Consider the following 25,926-nt stretch of genomic DNA (forward strand, 5'->3'; position numbering starts at 1 on the left):
AATATGCCAGTCAGTACTGTTTAATCCCTTATTAAGAAGTGGAAAATTCGGGGCTCTTTTGATACAAAGCCAAGGTCAGGTAGACCATGAAAGATTGCAGCCACAACTGGCAGAAGAATTGCTCAGGATACAAAGAAAAACCTCAAGAGAAATACAGGCACAATTCAACGATATGTGAACAAAAAAGAACTGCGTGGTTGATCTGCCAGAAGGAAGCCTTTACTGTGCCAATGCCACAAAAAAGCCAATTAGGCATGTCAAGGTGTTGTTGGGCATATTGTAACCAGGCTTTTTTGTGGAACTTGTACAGTAAAGGCCTCTTTTTTTTAAATGTGACAAGCATTCACCAATATGGTTCTATTCATATTTTACTTAACACCTTCCCACCCGACCTATAGTAAAATGACCTCCTGGGCAGGAGCACTGTTGTTATGGCAGGACGTCATATGACGTCCTCACGAGAACATGCAGCCGCGGGGCCGCACAGCGGCGCAATCTGTCACCGGACACAGCTGATGACTGATCACTGCACTGGCCCGCTGTCAGTGTCATGTGATCGCATACCTCCCAACTTTTTGAGATGGGAATGAGGGACACCTACCAGCAAAAGTATGCAGGCATAGGACACACCCCTTGCTACGCCCCTTAAAGGAGAATTGTACAAAAAAAACAAGATTGGTTCAACCCACAAGTGCTTTTTTAACACTATTATTTCTTTATATTGGCTTTTGGAAGTTACATATGCAGCAATTTAGAAATTAGATGAAAGGTTTAGCACTGAAAAACACTTTTTGAAAGATAAAAAGTGCATTTTATATACATCTATAGAGATCAGACCAAAATATCAGACAATATGTACAACAGAACTCAGAGATGGGAAGGGAGAAGCAGTACAAGGAGCCAGTCAAGTGTGCTGCATTGCAAAGAACATACTGATCACTGTGCTGCTTCTCTTTCCACTGTCCACTCCCAGGGTGGGTATGGAGAGAAGAACTGTAATGCCGCATACACACGAGCGAACTTTACGGCAGACTTTGCCCGGCTGACTTTTCGACGTACTTTACGACGGACTTTCTGAATGAACGGACTTGCCTACACACAATCCACCAAAGTCCGTCGAATTTGTATGTGATGACGTACGACCGGACTAAAACAAGGAAGTTCATAGCCAGTAGCCAATAGCTGCCCTAGCGTGGCTTTTTGTCCGTCGAACTAGCATACAGACGAGTGGACTTTTCGACCGGACTCGAGTTCGACGGATTGATTTAAAACATGTTTCAAATCTAAGTCCATCCAACTTTTGAGAAAACAAAGTCCGCTGGAGCCCACACACGATCGAATTGTCCGACGAAATCCCGTCCACCGGGCAAAAATTGCCGTGAAGTCCGCTCGTGTGTACGCGGCATAAGTAAAAGTAAAACCACCGCTAAAAAAATAAAATAAATCAGGTCCCAAATGTTCCATCCATTCTGCGGAAGAGCTGTGTAAATCTCAGAACTGAATGGTCAGACATATAACTCTTTGGCAGGTAAAACAGCTGCCATGTGTATTTTAACAGCATATTCAGCTGTTTGGAGTTCAGCTTTAAACACTTTTTTTTTTTTTACTATGAAAATCATTTGGTTTGCTGATTCTCTATAAAGGGTCAAAAGTCAGAATAACAATCAAAGCTTTTACAATCATTTGAGCTTGACATTACTCATTATTTTTCACAGGGAACATTTTTATTTCAAATTGAAAATGTTGTGAAAACTGACAGTAGCCTGTCAAAACAGTGTTACAAATACTGCATTTAATTTGAATACATTTGACAGATTCTAATGTTGGATGAGGATTTTAAAAACTGTGAGAAATAGCTTTAAATAACTATATATTTATAGCAACCTATATGTATATACAGCAGTATATATGTGTGCGTGTATGTGTGTATATATATATATATATATATATATATATATATATATATATATATAGTGGATATAAAAAGTCTACACACCCCTTTTAAAATGTCAGGTTTCTGTGATGTAAAAAAAATGAGACAAAGATAAATCATTTCAGAACTTTTTCCACCTTTAATGTGACCTATAAACTGTACAATCTTTTTTTTTTTTTTTTTTTTTTTTTTTTTTGGGGGGGTGGGGGGGTGGGTAGTAACAATAAAAAACTAAAATAATGTGGTTGCAAAAGTGTGCACACCCTCTTATAACTAGAGATGTAGCTGTGTTCAGAATTAAGCAATCACATTCACTCATGTTACATAGGAGTCAGTACTCGCCTGCCATCATTTAAAGTGCCTCTGATTAAATCTATATAAAGTTCAGCTGTTCTAGTAGGTCTTTCCTGACATTTTCTTAGTTGCATCCTACCGCAAAAGCCATGGTCCGCAGAGAGCTTCCAAAGCCACAGAGGGATTTCATTGTTAAAAGGTATCAGTCAGGAGAAGGGTACAAAATAATTTCTAAGGCATTAGATATGCCATGGAACACAGTGAAGACGGTCATCATCAAGTGGAGAAAATATGGCACAACAATGGCATTACCAAGAACTGGACGTCCCTCCAAAATTGATGAAAAGACGAGAAGAAAACTGGTCAGGCAGGCTGTCAAGAGGCCTACAGCAACATTAAAGATGCTGCAGGAATATCTGGCAAGTACTGGCTGTGTGGTACATGTGACAACAATCTCCCGTATTCTTCATATGTCTGGGCTATGGGGTAAAGTGGCAAGGTGGAAGCCTTTTCTTGCGAAGACAAACATCCAAACTCGGCTAAATTTTTCAAAAGCACATCTGCAGTCTTCCAAAAGCATGTAGGAAAATGTGTTATGGTCTGATGAACTTTTTGGCTAATTACAAAAGATATGTTTGGTGCAAAAACAACACTGCACATCACCAAAAGAACACCATACCCACAGTGAAGCATGGCGGTGGCAGCATCATGATTTGGGGCTGTTTAACAGGGACCTTGGTCACGGTAGAGGGAATTATGAACAGTTCCAAATACCAGTCAATATTGGCACAAAACCTTCAGGCTTCTGCTAGAAAGCTGAACATGAAGAGGAACTTTCAGCATGACAATGACCCAAAGCAAACATCCAAATCAACAAAGGAATGGCTTCACCAGAAGAAGATTAAAGTTTTGGAATAGCCCAGCCAGAGCCCAGACCTGAATCCCGTTGAAAATCTGTGGAGTGATCTGAAGAGGGCTGTGCACAGGAGATGCCCTTGCAATCTGACAGATTTGGAGTGTTTTTGCAAAGAAGAGTGGGCAAATATTGCCAATTCAAGATGTGCCATGCTGATAGACTCCTACCCAAAAAGACTGAGTGCTGTAAGAAAATCAAAAGGTGCTTCAACAAAGTATTAGTTTAAGGGTGTGCACACTTATGCAACCATATTATTTTATTTTATTTTTTTACTTCCCTCCATCTAAAAGATTACAGTTTGTTTTTCAACTGAGTTGTACAGTCAGTTTATAGGTCACGATGAAAGTAGAAAAAGTCTCTTTTTTTACATCACAGAAACCTGACATTTTAACAGGGTGTGTAGACTTTTTATATCCACTGTGTGTGTATATATATATATATAATAGCAGGGCATTTTTTCACAGAACTGACCCCTACAGAGTGACCCCATGCCAGCAGCAATAGATCCCCTATCAACAATCCCCACCAATAAAATACACACCAGCAACAATAGACCCTGCCAGTAACAATAGATCTCCCAGCAGCCATCTTTAATAGACCCTCTAGTAATAGACCCCTCTCTCAACAGTACATCCCTCCCAGCAACATAGGACCTCCCCAGCAACATAAGAACTCCTTAGCAACAATAGATCCCCCACCAGCAACAATAGAAGTACTCCCAGCAACAATAGACCCTCCAGAACACCCCACCACCTCTTGCAATTACATACATTCAGTGCTGGAGCTTTCCCCTACATTCCTGCTGAAAAAAAGCCCTGCTGTATAGGTACTCACTTTAATATACTGTGAAAGCACTCAGACCTGATGATTGACTGCTTGTGCATCAGGTGTTGAATAGTAGGAGGTTGAAGATGTATCATGTGTTCGCCACCCAGAAGTACTTACTTTTTGTTGGGAAAGAAGGAGTAATAGTAAAGAAAGGACAGACATGATGTTGCCCACTGCAAATGCTTAACGTTTATTCAACTTTTGGGCAGCCTTTCTCAATCTTTTTTCCCAAAGGAACCTATAAAATAATTTTCTGGTCTCAGGGATCCCCTGAAAAAAAGGAATCTACAGCTCACATTATGTCATTAATATCTGTAAAATATAAATATATAATATAAAAGATATAATAAATATAATACAATAATAAAAAAAGAATAAAGACGATGGCATACCTAGTGTATTTGACATGATGTATAATATTTGACATGCAAATGCTATAAATAAAAATAATAATTTTCAGTAATAATAAAAAAAAAACGAAAAGTAATAATAATGCCCATAAAAGAAATACCTTACATCAGCGGTCAGTGGAAAAAATGGCTTCCAACATTGGTGGTCAATGAGAAGAATGTCAGTCTCTGGGAAAATTCCATGGAACCCTAGTAGGTGCAGGTTTACTTTAAGTTTAATGGTCAAAGCAGTCGAGACAAAGAATGAAGGAAGGCACGGTGTTCGACAGCCCTTCAGGTCAAGAGAACCTTTAGTGATGCTTAAACAAAAAAGCTTTTGAAACATTATTTTGCTCTGGGTACATGCACTAGTCTGAACACATTGATGGTGTTTTGTTTTTACTGTCTAGACTAGCTTACACACTGTCAGATTTCTCTTTTCTTTCCTTTGTGTTCTCTTTATCTACTTCTAATGGTTTTTGTCAGCAGTATATACAAAAAGATCACATACAATCAAGCACTGCCTATACGGCTATAAATGTTTGTTTCATTTATATTTTTAGTCTATATTTATTTAAACAAAAGCATCCAGTGAAATCAATAGTAGATTATAGTAGAATCAATGAGTATAGTAGAATATTTGTTTAAATGAAATAGTAATAGTAGTAGTAGACTGCCGTAGACACATATCATAAAACACTGTGGCAATATAGAATACAACTAAGACTACTATTGTAGAAAAATAAGTACATCACTCTATATTTGTATAAGACCTCCAATTAAAAGATTTTTCAAAGTTACTTCTACAGTGCTTTGCTTAACCATTTAATGTCCAGGAGTAATCATAATCTTTGTGACCTGACCAGATTTTGAGGTTTTGTAGATTTGCTCAACAATGAGAAAAGCAGTCGGTGGAAAAGTTTGTTTCTGTGCACAAACTTTCCCTGTGTTCAGATAACAACCTTCTCAATACCTTACAGGCTGCAACATTCCACAGAAACTGCTCTTCTGAAATTCACTAATCACTTACTAACTACTAAAAGCAATGACCACTACTCCATAATCATACTATTAGACCTTTGCTGCTTGTGATATAGTAGACCACCTGCTCCTCCTCATAAAACTTCACTCCCTTGTCCTCCAAGACTCTGCTCTTTTTTGGTTCTTCTCCCACCTATCTCAGCACACCTTCAACATCACCTACAATTCCATCTCCTCTTCTCCCCTTCCTCTTTCTATATGGCCCCTCTATTCTTTATCAAACACCTCCTCCCTTGACCAATTGATAGTCTTGCATGGCTTCCAACACCTCTCTATGACACATTAACCACTTCGGCCCGTAAGAATTTACCCCCTTCCTGACCAGGCCATTTTTTGCAATACGGCACTGCGTTACTTTTTTTTTTAACAGAAGGGGGAAGGAGGGCACTGCGTTACTTTAACTGACAATTGCACAGTCATGTGATGCTGTACCCAAATAGAATGCATGTCCTTTTTTTCCCCCACAAATAGAGCTTTCTTTTGATGGTATTTGATCACCTCTGCTGTTTTTATTTTTTCTGCTATAAACAAAAAAAGACCATCAATTTTGAAGAAAAAATAATATTTTTTTACTTTCTGCTATAAAACATACCCAATAAAAATTTTTTAAAAATCGAATTTCTTCATAAATTTAGGACAATATGTATTCTGCTACATATTTTTGGTAAAAAAAAAAAAACCCCAATAAGCGTTATAGCGTCTACAAAAAAGGGGATAGAGTTATGACATTTTTATATTTATTTATTTTTTACTAGTAATGGCGGTGATCAATGATTTTTAGCGGGACTGCGACATTGCGGCAGAGAGATCGGACACCTAGCTGCCATTTTTTACACTTTTTGGGAACCAGTGACATTATTACAGTGATCAGAGCTAAAAATATACACTGACATTGTACTAATGACACTGGCAGAGAAGGGGTTAACATCAGTTGCGATCAAAGGGTTAAATGTGCTCCCTCTGTTTGTTTCTAATTTTGTGGGGGGATGGGCTGCCTGGGACAACACACAGATCTGTCTTCCTGCATAGCAGAAAGACTAGATTCTGTGTCATCCCCTGTCAGAACGGAGATCTGCCTTGTTTACACAGGCAGATCCCCGTTCTGTCTCTGCGGAAAAAGGATCGGTGGACATCGAGTCGCTGATTGGCTCCCCCCGCTGGCCATTCGGCGCACCCAGAGAACCACATGCACAAACCGACGTGCACCTACGGCGATTCGCGCAGCCGAACCAACCTGCCCCAGTATAACTGCCACGGCTGGTCGGCAGGAGGTTAATCTATCTCTCTACTCCTAAGCACACCCCTTCATTTTTCTTACACATTACTAATTTACCAACTGACATATCAGTAAGGATGTGACACCACTTTCTAAAACATAATATTTCCATAAACAAGCTGATAATATTTCTCTGCCCCCCACCCTCTTTTTCTAACATTTCCATTGAGATCAATAGCACAACTATCAGTCCCTTCCCTTATGCCAGGGTGTTAGGTGTGATCCTTGACTTTAAACTGCCCTTCTGGCCCCATAGCCCCATATCCAATCATTGTCCATACCTCGCATCCTTCACCTCTGTAATATTTCCAAAATAGGACATTTTTTTACCAATGACACTATCCAGCTAAAGTTTTACTACCTTTTTATTTCTCACCTCAACAATTGCAATGTCCTCTTTTTTGGGGTATCTCTACACAAATAAATTCAACTTGCTAAGAACAACAAAGCCCTCCACAATTCTGCCCCAAGCTTCATCACCAACCTTGTCTCAAAATATCTCCCAAACCATGCTCTGTACTCCTTCCAAGACCTCCTACAACTAGCTTCCTCATCACCTTCTCCCATGCTTACTTCATCATAGCCTCTTCCCTCCTCTGCAATTCTTCATTCCAACCTGTGCAGCTGTCTCCTATTCTGTCCACCTCTAGGTGATACCTGAAAACTCTTCTCTTTAGGGAAGCCTATCCAGCTTTTACCTAACAACTGAACCATTTACCTTTTCCATCAAACCTCTCAACACATTTACTTTTATGTATCACTTGCTGATCCCTTTTAAATTGTAAACTCACACGAGCAGGGCTCTCCTAACCCTCTTGTCTTAGGTTGCATTGTCACTGTACTGTCTCCCTATACATTGTAAAACACTGCACCAGAGGTGTAACTAGAACCTTCTGGGCTATGAATGGCCCCCCTAACCCCCGGCCAGGGTCCTTCCCTCCAAGCCTGGGGCCCTTCCTTCCTGTCCTGGGGTCCTTCCCATTGATCCTGGGGTCCTTTGTTACAGTCCTGCAGCGGGACCCTTTCACATGTTCTACAGCGGGCCAGTTCCTGCCTAGTGGCGGTGACGGAATGCCAGGGCCCATTTGCAAGTACGACTTTTGCCACCTTGGTAATTCTGCCACTGGTGTAAACAGTTTTTTTTATTGTTTTTCCATTTTATTTTATATATATTTTTTACAATTTTATTTTTATTATTATTCTTTTTTTTTAATTAAAAGCCCCATGAGAATGGGGATTGGGGACACAGCCCTCAATTTCCATCTCTGCAGTTTTAGCTGCACAAAATGAATGGACAGGAATAGCTCTATACAAAGCTTCCCAATCATTCACAAACTGAAGCATAGTAAACACAGTTTACTATGCTTTGGTTATGAATGGACAGAGGAGGGGGCGGTATCTTATAAGTACACCCCTGCACTGCATTATATAAATCCTGAATTGTTTTATAATAATCTGATACTAATACATATATGTTTAATTCTATCAACTATTTATACTTTCATTCTTGAGGGTAGGTGCATAAGATGGGGCAGGCTGTAGGGGCTCCAGTACATTACTTTGACCAGGGGCCCATGATTCTATTATGAAAGCCCTGTGGTTGGATCTTTGCATTTAGTATCCTAGCTCATATGTATTGTCAGACTAGGAGGGGCCCCTCACTCCCTATTAGATTTTAATTTACATGGTACAAAATACAGTTGAAGGGGAACACCAAAAGAACATACAAAACCCAAAGGTGTGTTACAACAGAGTAAGAAACTATAATAGTGAGATCATCAAGAGTTACAATAAGCTGGACTTTAATTATAAATTAATTATCATATCTGGGGGACAGATCCTTTTAAATTCTGTGTGTAAAATAAGTGGCTGGATTTTTTTGTTTATTGATCATTAATCATGCTTTCAGCTGCGCCAGGGAATATACTGTAAGCGTGGGTAAATAAGAAATAGTAGCAGATGGGATACATTGTTTGAAAGCACGTACACGGATAGTCAAACTTGTATCAGAAGAGGATAAATAAGTAGAAGCCAGTAAACAATAAAAGCAAACGTAATATATATGCTTTGGCATGGAATTACTTATGCCGGCACCATAGACAGGAGTGCCATAGTAGAATTAAAATCTTCACCGGTGACAGCAGGCTTTGCTAGTTCTTCTTTTCCATTAAAACACAGATTTTATTTCCTTTATGCACTTTGGGGTTTCAGAAGTTGCAAATTGCTCTTATCCCCAGCAGATTCACACTGTTGAGATTAGTAGAGATGAATGATAAAGAGCCATGACACATATTATAAATGTCTAGAGAATTGATCATGAATACATTTTGGATTGTATGATTGGACTGTGTATTGAAGTCCTTATATGTTAATAGTTTCTATTTTAGGAAGGTAGTACCGCACTTTAGAAGGTGCTAATGGAGCAGTTTATGGTTCCTTTTGACCTACTAAACCTGAATAATAATTCTTTCTAATATACCCATGGTTGCCATATCTTGCACTAATAAGCCGTATGCAATCTGGATAGATGGCTTTATGTTTATGATATACAGTACTGTTGCAGTGCATTGCAGGGCCATTCACGTAGAACAATACAGTAGATGTCAATGGAACATGCCATGCTGCACTTCAATAATGAACGTTGTAAGTCCGGTATTTGTTCCATTTCTGTGTGTTAGAAGCCCATTAATGCAACACAAGTTAATACACAATACAGCTGTGCACTAACACACATGCGGTTAGGCATAGTTCCCAACTGTCCCTGATTTCGAGGGACTGTCCCTGATTTGGAGCAATGTCCCTCTGTCCCTCATTCCTCCTCATTTGTCCCTCATTTTGGTCTGATCTATATAGATGTATATAAGATGCACTTTTTATCTATCAAAAAGTGTTTTCTAGCGCTGAACCTTTCATCTGATTTCTAAATTGCTGCATTTGTAAATTCCAAAAGCCAATATGTGAAGGAAAAGTAGTGGTAACAAAAGCACTTGTGGGTTTAACCAATCTTGTTTTTTTGGACAATTCACCTTTAAGGGGGCGTGGCCAGGGGTGTGTCTTATGCCTGCATACTTTTGCTGATAGGTGTCCCTCATTCCCATCTCAAAAAGTTGGGAGGTATGGGTTAGGAAACAGACAAATGTGAAGGGGTCCTAAAAAGAGGATTTGAAAGTCTGCACCTACCACCCTTAAAGTACACCTCTCATGAGAGAAATGCGTAAACTCCCCTTGTTGGTCTGCTTTTGAATATTGCAGTAATTGAGTAATTGACTTGGAGTAAGCACGGTCAGGCAGCTAAAAGTTTCCAAAGGAGAGGATAGAAATCAAAGTCTCCATATTTCTCTCCTGGCACGTTTCCCTAAAATTAAAACTTTTCCTGGAATGAAGGCTGTCATTGCTGACCTCCTAGTTGACTGGTTGTTATGCTGATCCTCTGGATTCAGTATTTTTGTTGCCCCTGATGCAGGCCCGGAATGTCAATAAACGTATATCTTTTTATTACATTCTTGTTCTGGGTTAAATTACTAAAGCCAGGGGATCAACATGAAAGACAGAGGACTAGCAATTACAGAATGAGGAGTCAATAATAGCAGCCTATGCATTTCTCTCAGGTTTCTTTTCAATGAGTAATAAACTCCGTCAAGCTCAGGTATGGAAGATAGATCCCCCCCCCCCCCATGTGAATGAGTATGGGGTACATAGTATTCCTACCCATTCATCAAAAAGTAATAAAAACACAGAGTTTTTGACAATTCCTTTATTAAAATTGAAAAACACTGTCCCCCCGATGTAGATCCATCATCAATCACGACGCCTGCCGCACAGCCGGAACCAAAAAAAGAAAAAAAAAAAAACCTCCGGTCTCGTCTAATGCTCCCACCGACTGCCTGCTCCATGATTGACGATGGATCTACACGGGGGGAACATTTTTTTTAATGAACAAAGGAATTGTCAAAAATTTGTGTTGTGTCTTTACTCACTTTTTACATTCTTTTGGTGAATGGATACTAAATCCGGAACTAAACTAAACAAATTTTTCCATTCTGCACATGTCTATGCTCAAACACATGCAATTGAATTTCTTTGCTTTGGTTCTGCATTGTACATGTTGACATTGGAGTCCCCCCCCACATTGCTCTGCTCTTCTTTGCCAGAAATAGCAACGCATTTCAATAGGTTGCCTACCAGTCTTGTCACTGCCCTTCTTGCTAACTTCATCATGCACAGTGAAGGACCGGCAGCCACCAGTGGTCTGCATTGCACATGGTGATGTAGGAGTGTCCACCTACATTCCAGTGTGGTATAGAGGAGGACCAGAAGCTGGCTGCTTTGGGACTGTGGAGTAAGCTGGAATTAGATCATCACCCTGACAAAACAGGGCTGGGGGCATAATTGTTATGATTTACCAACTGTCCAAAGTTCCACTTTAAGTTAATCACCACATTCAGAGAAAGAAAAAATCCCGGTAAGCCTAATAATGGCTACCCACATAGTATACCTCAGCACACTGACTGTTAATTGGTTAACATTATTAGTTTGTAATAATATCACTGAAAAGAACCTTGGTGAGGACTGGAATTTGTATTTAAGACTGGATATAATAGAGGGGTAATTGTCCTGTCTCTATCTATTGGGAGTGCAATGTGGATTTCTAGCAGGTTTCAGGCCTGAACACAACGGAATTGCCGTTCTCTGCATGATAAATTTGGTATTTTTCTCTCTGTTTTTAGATTGAAACGTATAGTGAGTCTGTGAAAGGTCACAGATCCGTGGCCTCTGTCTAAATCTCCAATCTGGTGTTCTACCTTTGTATTAAGGCATAACAGGCAATTTTTCTATTTCTTAATCCGCAGGTCATGTTGAGACAAGAAGGTCACAGCAACAGCCAAGTCATCCAAACACAGACAACATCAGCAGTGGTTCTGCTGCCTGACTCCGGCTTTTATATCATAGAGGTCCGAGCCGTTAGTGAAGGCGGAGATGGGACAGCCAGCTCTCAAATCAGAGTGCCGTCTTATTCAGGTATGTTCGGAGTCAGAATACTCTGTATTGTAGATTTGTACTTATTTACTGAAACCTAACATGAGCTTCCAAAGAATCAGATTCCTCCAGAGATTTATTTTGTACGGGATGGGAATGTCAGGCAAATTCCACTCCCCTCCTGTGTACTGTAACACTTACCCCTTTCACACTGGGGTGGTTTGCAGGCTGTATTGCGCTAAAAATACCGCCTGCAAACCGCCCCTAAACAGCCTCCGCTGTTTGTTCAGTGTGAAAGCCCGAGGGCTTTCACACTGAAGCGGTGCGCAGGCAGGACGGTGAAAAAAGTCCTGCAAACCGCTTTTTTGGAGCGGTGAAGGAGCGGTGTATTCACCGCTCCTTCACCGCTCCTGCCCATTGAAATCAATGGGACAGCGCGGCTATACCGCGGCAATACCGCGGCTATAGCCGCGCTGTACGAGGGATTTTAACCCTTTTTCGGCCGCCAGCGGAGGTTAAAACCGCACCGCTAGCGGCCGAATACCGCTGCAAGAACGACGGTACAGCAGCGCTAAAAATAGCGCTGTTGTACCGCCAACGCCCCCACCGCCCCAGTGTGAAAGGGGCCTTAGCTTAAACATAAAAACAAAATTAGTTTGTTTTATGCAGCTTTTAAATACTTAAGGACTGGAAGGTTTCACCCCCTGGCCATTTTTTTTTGATACTGCACTGAGTTACTTTAACTAACAATTGCGCGATCGTGCGAGGCTGAACCCAAATAAAATTTATCATCCTTTTTCCCCCCACAAATAGAGCTTTCTTTTAGCGGTATTTGATCACCTCTGTGGTTTTTATTTTTTGCACTAGAAACAAAAAAAGCCTGACAATTTTGAAAAAAAAAAAAAAAAACAATATTTTTTACATTCTGCTATAAAACATATCCAATAAAAAAATGTAAAAAAATCTAATTTCTTCATCAATTCAGACCAATATGTATTCTGCTACATATTTTTGGTAAAAAAACAAAAAATCCCAATAAGTGCATATTGATTGGTTTGCACAAAAGTTATCGCATCTATAAAATAGCGGACAGATTTATGGCATTTTTATTTATTTATTATTTTTTTTACTAGTATTGGTGGTGATCAGCGATTTTTAGCCAGACTGCAACATTGCAGCGGACAGATCGGACACCAAACTGACACTTTGGACAATTTTTGGGGGAACCAGTGACATCATTACAGTGATCAGTGCTAAAAATATGCACTGACACAGTATAAATGACACTGCCTGGGGAGGGGTTAACATCAGGGGCGATCAATGGGTTAAGTGTGTTCCCTGTTTGTGCTTTCTTACTGTGAGGGGAGTGGGCTCACTGCATGGACACAGTGATCCGTGTTCCTGATTAACAGTGGAGCAGTGTTCATCTCTGACAGAACATCTGTCTGCCTTGTTTACATTGGCAGACCGCCGTTCTATTTCTCTGGGGAACAATCAGCGGGTTCCGGCGGACATCACGCCCGCCAGACCGGCTGATTGGCTCCCCCTGTTGCCAAAGGGCGCACGCGCCACCCAGTGGCTATTGCACGGAAGGACGTATGGGTACGTTTCGTGCAGCCGTGCCACCTTGCTGCAGTGCAACTGCGGCGGGTGGTCGGCAAGTCCAGCCAAACTGATATTTTAATTTCACTTAGATTGCTGGCAATATAAGTGACATGTTGAGTTTTTGCTTCCTGTGGTCTCTTGGCAAGCTCTCCACCAAAACTTCTATAATTCCCAACTGATAGGGCTTTTACAAAGCAGCCAACACAAAGCAAAATGATGGTGTCAGACGCCAATTATTTATTCTGCATGGTGTAAAATAAATAACTAGGCAGTCCAAGTGCAAAACGCCATTGGTAAAAGCCCAATTTTCTTTTTATACATGCTTACCTTTTTCAAAGACTTCTAGCGGGTCCTGTATGTGTGTGTGTATGTTATATATATATATATATATATATATATATATATATATATATATATGTATTTTTTGTTATACACATATATTTTGATAAGTTGTCGACTATGACAACGCCACAACACATATTATAATGATTTAAACACAGGGACCAAATGGAACCTAAAAACAGCATTGCACACTTCTAAATGAAATAAAGTTAATTCACCTGGTTTTAAACGTGCCCCATTACACGGGATTCCATTTACAAAGCTGCTCCATTATTGTGACTTGATGGATCAAATGAGACATTACCTATTACATGCCTATTCCAGAGCACTGTAAAAGTGCGTGATGAATACACAATGAGCCATGAATGTTCAGTAATGAGTAGAGAGGTGTCGGCTTTGAATTTGCATTATGTCTGATCAAAAATTTCTCAGTAAACATGGCAAAGTGCTCTAATAGATCATTTTGTTCTACACATGTAAATGAGTCTGTGCTTCTTGTATCATTTAGTCCAGCTGATGAATGAAGCCTTTGAGATATTGTTTAATATCTCTGGTCAGATTAATATCCACCTGACAGCACAATACCCAGACCATCGTGGTCTATAGCTCCCTTACTCTTGGTACTTTTTTCACTATTGGAACCTCGTCTACAGCTTCCAAATAATTGTTTAAATACATAAACACCATAACATGACCACTTACCTATTATTGAGTAAGGTCCCCCTTTTGCCACCAAAACAACCCTGACCTGTCTGAAAAAAGAATTCCTGTATTTTAATAAAAATGTGTTGGCAACCCCCCGTATTTATAATGGCCAGAGGCCCCTCCTGCTGAGGGACAAGATATGGTATGCACACACTTGTAACAGGGAGAAACTCCACCATATTTGGTTATATACATTCTCCAGGCCTTCACAATTCTGACATACAGCACAGTCTTGTTTCCCAGGGCAGGGGACCTGATTTTTCTCTGCTGCTGTTAACAGCTTGTTACAGGTCTTGTACCTCCCCAGCCTATCACTGGAAAGTGAAAGGAAGCAGCAGACGGCTGAGCTTGTTTCTCTGTCCTCCTACCAATATGACCTTGCTAGCTCATGAGCATTGCAGCATAACTAATTGGCTCATTGTACCGATTCTTTCTCTCCCAGTCTGCAAAAGGATAATGCCATGGGGGTTATTTACGAAAGGCAAATCCACTTTGCACTACAAGTGCAAATTGGGTGAAATGTGCAGCGCTTATGTGATCATATAAACCATAACAAATAATATGAGTACAAAAATGTGAATAATAGATGATGTGCTCAAAAATACTCCAAACAGTCCTCTATTATGACATGTGATGTCTATAAACAGAGAAACTTGGACGTGTGATGTCCAAAAAAAAGTCAGTGACAAGCTTCAATCATGTGTGTTGATAATCCTCAACCACATGTGGATATAATATAGTGACAGTCTTTAACTTCAAATATGTATGATGTAATAACAGTTGATAGTAGATCCACCACCAAAGACACCAGAAGCTGCTTACCAGAGGGATTGAACTCAAATAGGTGTACAGCAATCAAGCTTTGTGGTATAATATACCAAGGGGACCAGATGCTCTATCCAGATATGACCTCCAGATGGACCTCCGAACAGATGTAAGGTATGGATGGACTCAGTAGATATAGGCAGTCAGCCCTACCATTAAAAGTAAGAGGAAGGCATATAGCGTAACTCCGTATGGAAATTTTACTACATGAAAAGCAAAGGAAATACACTCACGTGTTTAGCAGTAAAATCAAGCGCTTGTATAAAAGAAGACAGTGGTCACAGCATATCCTCCCCACATCACACGTCCAATTTCCTCTGTTTAAAGACATCACATGTCATAATAGAGGACTGTTTGGAGTATTTTTGAGCACATCATCTATTATTCACGTTTTTTGTACTCATATTATTTGTTATGGTTTATATGATAACATAAGCGCTGCACATTTCACCCAATTTGTCATTTTTGCAACTTTATCCACTGCTGTGCTGGCTACTTTTTTTTCTTTTAAATCAGAAAGGTTTTTATTGAACATTTTTGATAAATACATCTTCCAATGCACAATGTCACACATGTCAGTGTCATACTTATACAATGTATACAGCACAAGTTCTTACAATGGTGCTACATAACCCTTTATTCCATATTATTCAGTTTAAAATAACTCCCATCCTCCCTTCCAACCCACATATAGTACATATCCTTTCCATGTATATTTATTTTTTCATCTAAGGACACTGTAAAAGCCTAGTCAATACTAGTTCTCCAGGGCTAAGTCCTGGTGTGTCTAACCATCTAGACCAAATGCATTCAAACCTGCTTGGGCACCCTCTGTGTTGGTATATGTATTTTTCCATAATGAGAGTTTTACCCATATGTGATATCCATGTTTTAACGGAAGGCGGTACTGCAGACTTCCATGCCATTAGGATAAGTTTTCTAGCTTGAAACAAGGCCCTGGAGAAGGACACTCTAGTTTGTTCCTCCGGGATTACATCATCCAATACCCCTAACAGACAGCACATAGGGTCTACAGGTACCGTTGTTTGGAACACTCCATTTAGTGTATTGACCACCTCATGCCAATACAGATGGAGCTTCGGGCAACGCCACAAGAGGTGTATAAGGTCCGCGCTGTGCTGCAGACATTGGCAGCACAGGGGGTCCGCCACTCTACCCATCCTGTGTAATTTTGTTGAAGTATAGTGCACCCTAAGTATTATATATAATTGGTATACTTTTTGCGCCACATTGAGGGAGCATGTAGGTATGGCTTGTAACGCTTCCTCCCATTGATCCTCAGTTAACTGGCCCAGGTCCCTCCTCCATGCATCTATTGCCTTGCATGGATAAGCATATAGGTGTTTGGTAAGTAGCATTTGATAACACATGGAAATAATCCCTTTTGTTGCACTGGAGGATTGCAGTACATGAAACACCGGAGTGGGATATACTTCCCACTCACCGGCGTCTCCTTGCGCACCACAACCGCATGCCGAAGCTGTAAATATGAATAATACATATTATCTGGAAGATTAAATGTGGCCTGTAACTCTGCAAAGGACTTCAGTCTACCATGTCTAAATATGTGAAACAGCATGGTCACCCTGTGAGACCTCCATCTGGGCTCACGCTGTAACTTAGCCAGCTCCACATAAGTGCGATTTCCCCATATTGGGCTGTATTCTGTAAATCCCTGCACCCCCTGGAGTTGTCTTCCTTTGTTCCATACTTTCTGCACCAGGGATAATGTCGGAGTTTTTTTATTAGATTTTGCAAACATTTGTGCCTCCAGACCCAAAGGAATGGTCTCTGCACCCGTTGCAAAAAGCATCAATCGCGCCGCTGAGCCCTTTGGTTCGTGTGTCATAGAGCCTACAAGATGTTGCAACTGTGCCGCAATATAATACAGCCAAGGGTTGGGAACCGCTAACCCTCTGCCGTCTTTGGGGTACTGTAACTGCCCGAACTCTGGGAGCTTTGTTGTGCCAGAGCAACCGCCTGAAGAGGGTGTTGACTACTCTGAAAATTTTTAGATGTATCACTACTGGTGAGTTGTGGAGGAAATATAATAATTGGGGCATTAAAATCATTTTAATTAAGTTTGCCTTACCAGCTAGTGACATCATAAGGTTGTTCCATGTGTTTATTTTGTCGCGGAAACGGGACAGTAATGGGAATATATTTAAGGAACAATAGTCCCCAATGTTTGCTGATATCTGGACACCCAAATGTTTAAAACTGGTGGTGATTGGAATAGGACAGGAGTCGGGCAAACTCACATCCCGACACTCGTCCAACATCATTAGGGCCAACTTAGACCAATTTATAGTCAGGCCTGAGAAATGTCCAAACTGTTCTATTATAGCCATCACTCCTATCAACGACTGACTGGTGTCTCCCAGGAAGAGCAGCATGTCATCCGCATATAACATGAGCTTTTCATGCAAGTCACCATATTTAAATCCCTCTATCTGTGGGCTATCCCTTATCCGAGCCGCCAGAGGTTCTATTGCGATCGCAAAGAGCAGGGGGGACAGCGGGCATCCCTGCCTCGTCCCCCTGCCCAGAGCGAAAGCGTCCGACATCCTGTTTGCTACTCTAATATTGGCCTGGGAAGCTGCATACAGCAGCTTTATCCATGCTATAAACCGCTGTCCAAAGCCAAATTTATCCAGTGTCGCCCATAGGTATCTCCAACTGATGCTGTCAAACGCCTTGTTGGCGTCCAGGGACAGGAGAGCTCTGTGACCCTCATTGTCAGCTTGTATTTGCATGTTCATATACAACCTTCTAAGGTTTGTGGCTGTGAATTTTTGTGGCATGAAGCCAGCCTGGTCTGGATGTATGGAGGATATTATCCCGTTGACCCGGATCGCCAAGACCTTAGCAAGGATCTTTACATCACTTTGGAGCAAGGATATGGGCCTGTAGGAGCCCGGGTCAACAGGATCCTTCCCTGGCTTAAGCAATAGGATCACGTTTGCTCTGGTCATGGATTCTGGTAGTCTGCCTTCAGTTAAGCTGGTGTTGAAAACTTTTAGGAGTTCTGGCAACAGTTTCTCTCCATATTGAGAATATACCTCCATTGAGAGGCCATCATCCCCTGGCGCCTTACAGGTAGGGAAACTCACCGCCACCTGGCGCTCTTCAATAGTTATTGGAGCATCCAGTTGTTGTCTCGCCTCAGCAGACAATGAGGGTAAATTAATGTTAGTCATAAATGCGTTAAGATCTTCATCTGAGTAGGTCTCTATGGACTTGTATAAGTCCATATAAAAATTGGCCAGCTCGGAGATGATAGCATCGAGTGTTAACTATCTTGCCATTGGCAGCTTGAATGGCTCCTATGGCTGGTGATTGTTGTTGTGATTTTACGATTTTGGCTAATAGGCGGCCCGTCTTTTCCCCCTCCTCATAAAACGCCAGTTTTGTAAAAAATCTTTTACGTTCTGCAGCGGAGGATCTCACGCGGTCTAAGGAGTCCTGAGCCGCGATCCATGCCTCCCTTGCAGAATCAGTGGGATCAGTCACAAATGCTAGCTCTAGTTGCCTCACCAAGTCCCCCGCCTGCTCTAGCAGAGCCGAGGTATTCTGTTTAAGCATTTGTATTTCCTGAATGAATATACCTCTACAGTATGCTTTAAGCTTTTCCCATTTGTTCAGGATATCTGTGTGCTGTCTATGTGTTCTAAGGAAGTCATGGATTTGAACCTCTATCTGTTCATGTGAAGTAAATAATTTAAGCCAGAAGGCATTTAGTTTCCATGGAGCCTTAGATAGTAAACTAGTGGGTTGCATATGACTAATGGGGAGTGGTCAGATACTCCTCGTGGGTAATATTCCACTTTCGAGGTGTATCCCACCATATCAGGGGTGCCAACACAGAGGTCTATACGGGATAATGAACCATGTGTCTTGGAGAAGCATGAAAACTGCTTATGATTTGGGTTACGAATACGCCATAAATCAGTCCATCCTATTTCCATCAAGAGACGACTAAGGGAAGTTCCGTTACCTCCCTTAGGTGGTACCATAGGGGGGTGCCTGTCTATTCTGGGGTCTAGGCAGCAGTTAAAGTCCCCCATAATTAGTAGTGGAATGTCTGGTTTATTGGTCATATATGATACTAGTAATTGCAACACTTCCCGCGAAAACGGGGGGTGGTATGTATACAAACGCCAGAATCATGGTAACAGTATATATTTTACATTGTAGGATAATAAATCTACCAGATATATCTATCAGGGAGTCTAATTCTTGGTATGTTATGGCCTTGTGTATCAGTACGCTCACTCCACGAGAGAAGGCGGAGTAAGTGGAATGATATGCCTTCCCCACCCATGCATATTGCAGGAAGCTAACCGTATTGTCCTGCAGGTGAGTCTCCTGCAGGCCAATTATGGCGGGGTGGATCCTTCGCATGACCGTAGATATCATTGTTCTCTTCAATGGATCATTTACCCCCCGCACATTCCATGACATTATAGGTGTACAAGACATGTCATACCATTATATATCAATCTATGCATATAAAACACTATTGCAGCTGCAGATATATATCCTTTATCTTCCCTGTTGGGGACTATACTGAGGTCAGAGGAAGTGGCGTAGCAACCATTGGGCTATATTAAAGTAACACGTGCACTGGAGATGCAGTAGAAAACTGGTGAACAAACATTTGCGCCTCTGCGCATACCTGTGAGTATGCTGTTGAACCAATAAGTGGGATACAATCTGCGATTCTGTAATTGCCACCATGGCAGAGTAAATGATTCCCAGCAGCCACAGGGTTTGACCATTAACATTCAACTTTTTGCCAACTGGGCAAAGATACCTGTGCCATATCAATCTAGACAGTAGGCTTAAAGCACACATTGCACTTACGTTCTCACCGCATGTGCGGTTAAACTTGTGAATAAACAAAAACAGATTGCAATTGGACTTCCATTCGCTGATAGTGGAATTTTAGTGTAAGTCCTCTTTAAGCTCTGTAAAAGCTGCACAAGTGATAGGGCGCCCTTCATGCCCAGCTGATGTTGATACGACTTTGCCATCCATCTCCATTTTTTCGTCCTGGCCGTCGAAGGCCCTGCTCATTTCGGTCCAGCCAGTCTGCTGCTTCTTGGGCGTTTTCAAAAAAGTGGTTTTGGTCTCCTGCTGTAATGCGTAGCCTGGACGGGAAGAGCATGGCATACTTTAACTGCAGACGTTGTAACTGTAACGTAGACGTTTTTTTGACATCCATAAATTTAGACCTATTGCGCTGTACTTCTGCGGAAAAGTTTGGGTAGAAGGATATTCTGGCGCCATCGAAGTGTACTGCTCCCTTTTCCCTGGCCATACGAAGCACCACCTCGCGACCCCTGTAATTCAGGAGTCTGGCAAGCACTGACCTCGGGGGGCTACCAGGCGGGAGAGGACATGGCGGCACCCGATGTGCCCTTTCCAGGGCGTATAGGGGTGAGAATGCCTCCTTTCCAAACACTTCTTGTAGCCAGCCTTCAATAAATGTAGTGGGGTCCCTCCCCTCCACCTTCTCAGGGAGCCCCACTATGCGGACATTGTTGCGTCTCAGACGGTTCTCGATGTCGTCCGTTTTATCGAACGCCTGGTGGGCCTGCTGAGCTGCTACTCTCACTTCCCTGTTCAGATGGGGCATATGATCCTCCATGTCACTCACTCTCCCTTCTACCGCGGTGGTCCTCTCTCTGATTTTTTTGTATATCATGGCGTAGTAAAGAGACTGTCTCCTTCAGCCCCCCAAATTTCTCTTTAAGATCGTCCACCGATGCTGTGCATTTATGCACAGCCTGTAAAATATCACTCAGTGATGGTTGGGGACTGTCTGCATATCAAACAGAGCAGGCATGGGGTCAGGGACAGACTCCATGGAATCAGTTTCTTCCAGCCTGTCTGTGTCGTCTCTGTCTGCCTGCACCGCAGACACTGCTGTGTGCTGTGAAGCAGCCTGTGTCACTTTCATAGTTCCTGCCAGTTTTTGGACATAATAAAGCATGTCTCTGGGCTGGTCTTTTGTCTTAGGGAGTTTTGGTAGCTTACCCCCTTGCTCCGGTTTCTTGTCCTGGCCTCGTGGTGTCCTCTGAGGCTGAGGGTGCCCGGCGCCATCTTGGAATTCCTGGGAGGCTGAAGCTGCAGCGTCCCCCTGGTTCCCACGGGTCATCATACCCGATCTAGCTGCCGTTTTTGGGGTCCTGGGGTGTCTGGAGACTGTTAGGGGTCGTTTCTGGGCGATTGCGTGTGGCGAGGAGAGGATTCTCTGCAGGATCAACAGGCCACGCACCCCCCCCCCCCCCCCCACTGGCTACTTTAGTTTTTTTTTCAATTTTTGTTTGATTTCTTTTATAGACAGCGCGGTATATATTTGTTTATAATTTACAGCACTACACGTGCAAACTACAAGTGTAAAGTACATTTGAAATTGCACTGAAAGTGCACTTGGAAGTGCAGTCACTGTAGATCCGAGGGGGACATGCAAGGAAAATAAAAAACAGCATTTTTAGCTTGTACGTGATTGGATGATAAAATCAGCAGAGCTTCCCCTGATTTCAGATCTACCCCTCAGATTTACAGCGACTGCACTTCCAAGTCCACTTTCAGTGCAATTTCGTGCAGTCCGCACTTGTAGTTTGCACTTGTAGTGCAAAGTGTATTTTCCTTTCGTAAATAACCCCCCAAGTCTAATATAGGTAATCACACTAAAATAAAACCAAAAATATTCGCTGCTCTACCAATACCTAAATAGCTACTGTAAGTGTGAAAAAACACATTCTGGTCGGAAGGTTTATTGCTGTACAAAGCATCAAAGCATATACTGTATATATATATATATATATATATATATATGTGTATATATATATATATATATATATATATATATATATATATATATATATATATAATATTTTATAGGAGTGGTACACGGGAGGTTCAAATATTTATTTTTGAATTTATTACAGTGAACAATGTATATTATTTTATTATTTTGGCTAGTTTATGTTGATTATAGCACTACACTTTTGTAGATATAAAATTTAGGTTTTTATACCGCTTGCTTTTAAACAAATATACTTAATACGGAATTCCACCCAAAAATGGAACTTACACTTCAAGGGAAGGTGACCCCCTGACATGCCACAATTGGCATGTCATTTTTTTAGGGGGGGGGGGGAGCGGAAACCCTCTTTTAAGAGGGTTCCAGCTCCCACTTCCTCCCGGTGCACCATGCAGTGCCGGAGGGGAGATCACCCCTCCCTCTCGGCAATCATCTAGGACACGTCACATGTCCCAGATGATTGCCCGGCCAGTCACAGTGCGGCTCACGCATGCGCAGTGCGTGCCTGGCTGTGAAACCACAGGCGGGCGCCCACAGTGACAATGCCGGCGCCACAGAGAGGAAGGGGAGACGAATGGGGGGTTCGTTCCTCCGCATCACTGGATCCCTGGGACAGTAATGGCCCATACACACGGTCGGATTTTCCGATGGAAAATGTCCGATCGGAGCGTGTTGTCGGAAATTCCGACCGTGTGTGGGCTCCATCGGACATTTTCCATCGGATTTTCCGACACACAAAGTTGGAGAGCAGGAGATAAAATCAACAAAATCCGTTGTCGGAAATTCCGATCGTGTGTACACAAATTCGACGGACAAAGTGCCACGCATGCTCAGAATAAATAAAGAGATGAAAGCTATTGGCCACTGCCCCGTTTATAGTCCCGACGTACGTGTTTTACGTCACCGCGCTCAGAACGATCGGATTTTCCGACAACTTTGTGTGACCGTGTGTATGCAAGACAAGTTTGAGCCAACATCCGTCGGAAAAAATCCATGGATTTTGTTGTCGGAATGTCCGAACAAAGTCCGACCGTGTGTACGCCCTATAAGTGTCTGATTATTAAAAGTCAGCAGCTGCAGTAATTGTAGCGGCTGACTTTTTTTTTTTAATTGGAACTCCACTTTAATGATGCAATAATGAATACAGGGCTGCTTTAGCTTCTGAAAAAAAAAAAATAAGGCTAACTAATATTTTTTTACATAAGTCAAAGGTGTCCAACCTGTGGCCCATAGGCCGCATGCAGTCCAAGACGGCTATGAATGCGGCCCAACACAAAATCGTAAACTTACTTAAAAAGGTTACATTTTTTGGGGGGGATTTTTCTTAAAATGCATTTGACAGTGTCTCTTTACTGGACTTTTATCTTTATCTTCCCAAAGAAAAATATCCAACTCCTCACAATCACACCTTATTCATGTCATCAGTTTTCAGCAGCACCTATATTTGTGAGCAACTATTTTCAAGGATGAATAACACAAAGGGCAAAATTAGAACCAAAATATCTGATGAGCATCTTGAAAATTCATTGAGAATTGCTACTAAATCCATCAAACCAGATACTGATGTATTAAAAAAACAATGTCGAATATCGCACTAGTTTTATGTTGCCTTAGTGTATTTTATGTGTGCCCCAAGACAATTCCACTTCTTTCCAATGTGGCCCAGGAAGGTCAAAAGTTTGGACACCCCTGACATAAGTATTTGGGTGGTTGAAGATAAGGAGCATTTAATTTATTATTTTCTTGTCTATTTTTATTCATTTTTGTCTTGTTTATATATGCCTAATGTTCAGCTTTATAGATAGTGATTTTCTTTTGCCTCACCTCCAGCTGTTCTGTTCCATAATATTTTGGATTTTTATTTTTATCTGTTGACTATACGTAACATTGCCTTTTTTTTTTTTTTTTTCAGGTATAACAAATGCGCAGTCTACACTACACAATATTTCAGCCTCTTCGTCTTCTTTAACTTTGCTGTTGGTACTGGTTGTTCCAACGACATCATGGTGAAGATGGATTCTTTTTTATTGGTTTTGTATTGATGACATGATCATAGTTACTGGCTCTGTGAAAACATTGGAAGCCTGGACCTAACTGAAACACCCAAAGACTACGTCATAAAACAAAAACAGAAACAAAAAAAGAACTGGAGATATATCGCAAATTTTTGGTTTCTTTTTTTATAAAAAAATTATATATATATATGTATAAATAGACTTTGCAAATAGCCTTTATGAGCTTCTGTAAAGAAAATGGTACAGTAACTGTAAATGCTCTGGGTTTTGTTTTTGTTTTGTTTTTTTTTTTTGTTTTTTTTAATAAATTCTTAGCAAATTACTGGAGCATATACCTTGACCTTGTTGAAGCAGTGGTGTGAAATACATATGTGGAATTGAATGATATGCTATGATTTACAGGTATAGATCTGGTGTTATGTACACTCTTGTTATGTTCTGATAAAATACAGATGTAAACGGCAAAAAAAAAAATACAGATAATGTATAACATGTTAATTATCAGCTGCATTCATGAAGCTAGTTTCACTGTAACTTAGGAGACGTGTTCTCTTGATTAAAGCACTTAGAAGGTTTGGTTTTCAAAATAAATGATATTTTGTTTTTTTTGAAGAACATGAGTTGTAAATAAGACTAAAATGAATCAGCCTTAAAACCGTCAGTTATTGAGCATAGTCATGCGATAATTGTCTGATCTAGCCAATAGCAATTGTATTGGGAAATATAATTTTGTCTATTAGTCACCATTGACCCGTGCAGGTACACCAAACCAGCTAAGCACAGGGAAGCAATCTGCTGTCCAGGATGTTTTTTTTCCTGACCAATCACTTGTTCTATCAAGGTAAGACCAACAATAGGAGTGTCTGCTCAGGGAGTAAACAGACACATTTTCCCGGTGTGACTGTGCTACAGTGTTCTTATATAAGGATTGTGTGGCACTTATGTTTTTTTATATATTCAAAAGTATTGGGACACCTGTCTTTACACACACATGAACTTTAATGGCATCCCAGTCTTAGTCCGTAGGGTTTAATATTGAGTTGGCCCACCCTTTGCAGCTATAACAGCTTCAACTCTTCTGGGAAGGCTGTCCACAAGGTTTAGGAGTGTGTCTATGGGAATGTTTGATCATTCTCCCAGAAGTGCATTTGTGAGGTCAGGCGCATTTTTACAAATACTGTACTGGTGACCCCACAATAGGGATGTGGGGTCCACGGGTGGTGGTCTCAACGGGGAGCACTGATACTTTCAAAAATTTTAGATAAGCACCTGAACGACCGCAACATACAGGGATATACAATGTAATACTGACATATAATCACACACATAGGTTGGACTTGATGGACTTGTGTCTTTTGTCAACCTCACCTACTATGTAACTATGTGGATGAGAAGGCCTGGCTCACAGTCTCCGCTCTAATTCATCCCAAAGGTGCTCTATCGGGTTGAGGTCAGGACTTGTGCAGGCCAGTCAAGTTCCTTCATCCCAAATTCGCTCATCCATATCTTTATGGAGCTTGCTTTGTGCACTGGTGCGCAGTCAGGTTGGAACAGGAAGGGGCCATCCGCAAACTGTTCCCTCAAAGTTGGGAGCATGAAACTGTCTAAAATGTCTTGGTATGCAGATGCCTTAAGAGTTCTCTTCACTGGAACTAAGGGGCCAAGCTCAACCTCTGAAAAACAACCCCACACCATAATCCCCCCATCCACCAAATGTTTTAGACCAGTGCACAAAGCAAGGTCCATAAAGATATGGATGAACGAATTTGGGATGAAGGAACTTGACTGGCCTGCACAAGTCCTGACCTCAACCCGATAAGGCACCTTTGGGATGAATTAGAGCGGAGACTGTGAGCCAGGCCTTCTCGTTCACATCAGTGCCTCACAAATGCGCTTCTGGAAGAATGGTCAAACATAGACACAC

At 41.4% G+C, this 25,926-nt stretch overlaps 1 protein-coding gene across 3 annotated transcripts in view; it reads left to right on the forward strand.

Annotated features, from left to right (window-relative positions):
* Positions 1–24,891, forward strand: part of CNTN5 (contactin 5) — a 2,213,095-nt gene extending 2,188,204 nt beyond the window's left edge. For 2 of the 3 annotated variants that reach the window (XM_073613049.1, XM_073613050.1), the window contains 2 exons: positions 11,528–11,696; positions 23,900–24,891. In XM_073613049.1, the coding sequence (XP_073469150.1) occupies positions 11,528–11,696; positions 23,900–23,997 (267 nt within the window). In that variant the 3' untranslated portion in view covers positions 23,998–24,891. The remainder of the gene's footprint in view (positions 1–11,527; positions 11,697–23,899) is intronic. The other variant, XM_073613051.1, reaches the window with a different exon arrangement.
* Positions 24,892–25,926: the final 1,035 nt, after the last annotated feature.

This window comes from Aquarana catesbeiana, linkage group LG02 (genome assembly GCF_042186555.1).
Source record: "Aquarana catesbeiana isolate 2022-GZ linkage group LG02, ASM4218655v1, whole genome shotgun sequence".
Taxonomy (NCBI): domain Eukaryota; kingdom Metazoa; phylum Chordata; class Amphibia; order Anura; family Ranidae; genus Aquarana; species Aquarana catesbeiana.